The sequence below is a fragment of the Olea europaea genome, unplaced genomic scaffold (assembly GCF_002742605.1).
Source record: "Olea europaea var. sylvestris unplaced genomic scaffold, O_europaea_v1 scaffold526, whole genome shotgun sequence".
NCBI lineage: Eukaryota > Viridiplantae > Streptophyta > Magnoliopsida > Lamiales > Oleaceae > Olea > Olea europaea.
Window position 1 is genome coordinate 98,453 of NW_019263579.1, and position 5,531 is coordinate 103,983.

General features: G+C 33.6%; 1 protein-coding gene across 1 annotated transcript; it reads right to left on the bottom strand.

Moving 5' to 3' along the window:
* Positions 1–497: 497 nt before the first annotated feature.
* Positions 498–3,308, bottom strand: LOC111388731 (protein NRT1/ PTR FAMILY 2.11-like). The gene is made up of 4 exons (XM_023013521.1): positions 2,892–3,308; positions 2,459–2,676; positions 1,802–2,361; positions 498–1,695 (listed from the first exon to the last, which is right to left on the bottom strand). The coding sequence occupies exons 1-4, from the start codon at positions 2,965–2,967 to the stop codon at positions 849–851; spliced, it is 1,701 nt and encodes a 566-aa protein (XP_022869289.1). The 5' UTR covers positions 2,968–3,308; the 3' UTR covers positions 498–848.
* Between the last annotated feature and the right edge of the window lie 2,223 nt (positions 3,309–5,531).

Consider the following 5,531-nt stretch of genomic DNA (forward strand, 5'->3'; position numbering starts at 1 on the left):
CAAGATGAGTATCTATCGAGATATTGCATAATAGGATCTCTAGTGCACTCTATGAATTACTATCACTTTAGTAAAGAAGTTAAGAAGATATTTTAACTTTCGATTTATGTGATATTGATGTCTATTAAATAAGAACTCAAGTCTACAATTAGGTCCTAATGTATTTGACGGATTATTATATAGGTGTTCCTTATTCTCTTAAAGTAAAAACGAAATAATGTCTTAATCGGGATAAGAAATATAATTCTAGAAATGAAATTTACTTTTGTTAACCCACTTCGTCTAATAGAACTTCTGAATCTGGACAGGGCTTGAGACATTGTCTATTTTTCTTTATCACGTTAGTACGATGAAGTTCATATTAGTTTGCATTGGAAATGAATTTTTAAACACCTTTTACTTTTACTTTTACTTATGGGACACAATTTAGTAAGCAACTGCATTGAAGATGCGCAAATATTTTTCTTGAAATTTGCATGTATTAATGGAATTCAGAAGAAAAAACACTGATTATAAAATACCCTTAAAAAGCACATGTTCCGTACACAATGGTTGATAATATTTCATTTCATAATACAGTTGATATTTACCAATTCTCCTTGTCCCAGTTTGTGGAAGACACAACGAAGTCAAAGATTCTGAGGATTGGTACCTCCATCCCTCCGCTCGCCCTCATAAAAACAAAAGAAAAATACATTGAAACTTATTTTTCTTATTTTATCATGTCCAAGACAGAAAATACAGCCTGTACTTCTCGCTGTTTGATGAATCCTTCAAAATTTCTGATTTTGAAACTAAACTGCTGGTTTTTGAGGTTGTAATTCATCCTTAGCAACATCTTTAGTGATTTATTCTGTTGTTCTGTACTTGTAATACTTCGCACAAATCAAAAAGTACCCCAAATTGATCACTTCTAAACCAGCAACCATGTAATAGAAGTAATCCAATCTCCCCTTGTTTAGATCTTCAGATAACCAATTTTCAGCTTCTCCCACTCTCGTAGTCCGATGAACGACTGATATCAAGAAACTGCTCAAATAACTCGCCATTGCGGATGCACAATATACAAAAGATCCTGCGAAACTGCGCATGTTTTCTGGGAACTGTTTGTAGTAGAATTCGATTAGTCCAATGACGGTGAATGCCTCGGAAATTCCTGCTATTGCTAATTGAGGTATCAGCCAACAACCAGACATGGACGAAATGGAGCCCTTTCGAGGCACAAGGCCTAATGTTGGACGAGTTATGGCCAATGTCCTCCTGTGATTTTCGACTAATGCTGATACGATCATTGTGAGTATAGCAAGTATCATTCCAATGCCGACTCGCTGGAGGAGACTAATGGGTTCTTCCTTTCTTGTGATTCGCCGGAGTGAAGGAAGGATGAGCCTGTCATAAAGGAGAATCCATATTGAGAGGCTCAACATCATGAAAACAATGTAAGTTGCAGCTGGGATTTGGAATTTTCCACTTCCTAGGTGTCTGTTGCTTTGGATGGCTTGAAATACTACATATGACTGCATTTGAGCTATAATAACATAGTATAATATGCCTGAAATCCATATGGGAATTACTCTAATCACACATTTTAGCGCTTCTACTTGCTGGATGCTGCAAAGACCCCATGGATTAGCTGCCGATCCATCTGTATTGATCTTGTCATCGGTTGTGATTATTGCTGCTTTATTGAGGAACCTGAATTATAGAACACTTGATTAATGTTTATTATGCAATACTCGACCGAATGAATAGATTGTCCAATACTATATAGTCTAAAAGTTCATAGGCTAAAGATTGTTACCTTAGTTCGACAGTATAAGGAAGCTTTGAGTTGATTGAATTCAGTGGAAAGTAATTAAAGAGATTACTACAAGGTTGCTCCGGCAGTTTCAGCTTTCTCTTCTTAAATGCAACAACTAGAACTCGTGCCATACTTGTCAAGGGACTGCCTTCGGGCAATACTTTGATGTAAATTCTGCTCCCAGTGAAGAAGAATGCGCACGACAAGAACATCAGAAACGCTGGAATGCCCAATCCAATAGCCCAATTCACGTTGGATTGCACGTAGACGATGAGTGTCAGAGATATCATCATGGTGAAAGTGTAGGAGAAGTAGTACCAATTGAAGAAGCTATTGATTCCCTTTCTCCCAGAATCTGTATTGGGATTGAATTGATCTGCTCCGAATGCTAAGTTACAGGGTCTTATGCCACTAGCCCCAACCACCAGCAGTCCAAATGCATTAAACAAGAGCGCGAGTTGCCATGTTGTTGGATCAACACATTCTTTCCTCTTTTCTGCTTCACATTTAGGAGGACGTAGAGCCGAAACTGCTGCAGTCAGTGTTAGCACAAGCATCCCCTGTATAATTAACCCAAAAAATAATTGAGTTTGAACAAATTTATGTTGATTCTAGTTCATTGAATTAAGGATTGTGAACAGAAGTCTGAAGTTATACCAGGAAAGAGGAAACTGAAGCAATTCCAAGGGTCTTATATCGGCCTAGATAAGTATCGGAGAAAAAGGCACCAAACAATGTTCCAAAATTGCAAGTCCCATTGAAGATATTGATGAGATTAGTGGCTGAAATAGTGCTCATGTTGAATACTGTAGTAAGGTACACTAACATGTTAGAAGATGTACCAATGGTTCCCAGCTTCTCAAATGTCTCATTGCCTGCAAGGTTTTCCAAAAATTGTCAAAGTCAGTAAAATTTTTCACAAAATTCATGAACATAACTGGATGCAATCTAGTGGAGAGAGCACAAGAAAATTTTCTATAACCAGGGAATCGAGCTTGCAAAAAATGCGACTCCAAGAAAAGATCATATAATTCTGATTTAGTATAACAAAACATGAAGCTACGATTACAACATTTTTGTGGAAATTTACCCATAACAAAAGGCATGGCTTTGACTCCTCCATAATTAGGCTCTTTTTTAATAACAGCAGCTTCATCTTTCTGCATGATTAGAGCAAAAAAATAACACCTTTTTTTTTCCCCCTCTTTTCTGCTAGTCCTAAATTCTACTTTTCATCGGTTGAATTCTCTTTTTTATGAATGGCATAATGCAAGAGAGTGAGAATAAGGCTATTTATAGAGGAAGAACATGTTGGACAGATATGAGGCCAAAATCTTTGAACAAATTCTGTGAAACTTAGGACGGATTTTTATGTTTTTGTGAACAAATTATGATTGAAGGCAATGTCTACCGAAGAGTGAAATGAAAACATGATTCTTTTTTTTTTTTTCTTTTACGCTCATGAAAGTGAAGTTATTAAACAGAATGCCTAGAAAATATTTGATAATCACCTATTGTAGGAGTTAAATGAAATAGATATGAATGGTGTTGTTACATAGTTTTGGTATCAGTTTTCCCTACTTTGAGGGCTCTTTAGGTGAGTCCTATGTCTAATTAATGGAATTAATTCTAGCCACTAGGAGCTCACAATAATTTATTAAGTTAGCTAAATAGACAATTGTGCATAGAAGTTGTTAAGTCGTGAAACTTAATTATTGTCAATTCTAACTAATTACTTGAATTTGTTAAAAGCAATGCCTATCAAAATTTCATTAAGGAATTTGTATTCTTGTAAAATTTTGTTAAGGAATTGTCTGTGTAAAATTCGATTTTTTCATGATTTATCCTATAAATAAGTAGTCATCCTTAGGCCTTTCGTATTATAATCAGAAAGAGAGAAATGTTAGCGAAGATAGGTGTGCGATTTTCTCTTGTAAATATTTTCTTATCACAACGAATAACTATAACGATGGGAAATGATGTAATTTTACAGTCACAGTGAGGCATATCTATATAAATCTTACATGTTTCTGAGTGTTTACTTTTTTTTCTTCGAATTGATTACTCCGATAGAATAAGATAATGGTTTGTAATTCTCAACAAAAAAAAAAAAAACTTCCATAGCATTTATATTAGAAAAATAATGTCATCGGTACTTCCAACGAAACTGAGTAACATTACTCGTATTGAAGAGCTTTAAATAAGCTTTGAGGTGTCTTGAATAGGTGGATTGGAACTCCACACATTGACAATCTTTGACTATTTTATGCAGAGCCACACTTCTCTATAACCATATAATTTAATACATCAACAAACAAAGCTGCGACGTTGAATTCGTTGGATCTGACTGGGGTTATTAAATGGTTTTAATGAATTATTTTGTCATATGCGAGGCACTTTTTCGGTGTGTCCATTTCTAATTAATAGTGTTAATTAAGTGGTAATTAATTCTTACCTACTAAACATAATGAGATCACAAAGGTACAGTAACTAAACAGAAAATTGTGTGAATAATTCTCAAAAGAATAATACTATTTGTAGTCGCTCACTGCGACAACCGCCCTACGTGGCATACACATGGCAGGTGGTTATTTGATGCATTAATAAATAAAAAAACTACCACATTAATGCATCAAATAACCACTTGACATGTGTATGTCACATAGGGCGACTACCGCAGTGAACGACTACGAATAACATTACTCTTCTAAAAAACATATATGCTGGACAGCCTTAAATAAGCTTTTAAATTGTCTTTACTTTATGGGAAGTAATTCGATGTAGAAACTTTAAATAAACGTTAACTAGTTTATGTAGAGATTTATTTTTCTTAAAATTTAATTTTAGTACATCTTCCCTCAATACGGGGGTATTATTATAAATGACCTGCTACTATTCATTTTTGATAAAATGTCTATTATACCCTTAATGAAATAATTTATCATATATTGCACAAGATATCCTTAATTTATTGGGATAGTTTTAAATTCCTCTATTTCTCTCATTTCGAGTTTTAATATATAATTTCATCCTTTGATCTAATAAATTAGCATAATCTGTAATATAATTGTCATGTAATTTACTAAGATTATCAAATTCCTTCGATAATATATCCATAATCTCTAATTGAGAATAAATATTTTCTATTTTTTCCATTAATCTATCTAACAGATTATCTAATCCTTTAATTGTATAACCTGGCATTATTCAAATAATTCCTTGCAAACTTTATGAATAATAACATATTTAGATAAGTTTTTTGCAAACATGAACAATAATAATCCCTACAATTCTTTCAAGATATTAGAAGAATTCTTTCTAAATTTAACAAAGACAATAATTTTACCTTACTTTTGATCTTAAATCTGTATTCTTAGAATCGAGTGACCTTCAGGCTCTGAATCTGCAAACTGCTCCCTTAAACGGCCTCTTGCCTCAATGGGAATTCTGCTATTTCAGCTTCTTGCCCTCACTGTATCTTTTCTTAGAATTAAGAATAGAGATCTTAAGTAAAGAAAATTCTCTCTTTGTTAAAGTAAGAAAGAGATTATCTTCTTCAATCTATCAAGAATCTATGGGATAGTAAGTTTAGAAACTCATATCTTTCTGATATCAAAAGATTGAGATTTTATTTCTATAATGATTTATACAAGATTTATATTGTACACAAGGGGTTTTCAGAAAAACTGGTTTGAAAAAAAAAACTTAAGGAAAGAGAATGGTTTCTAAC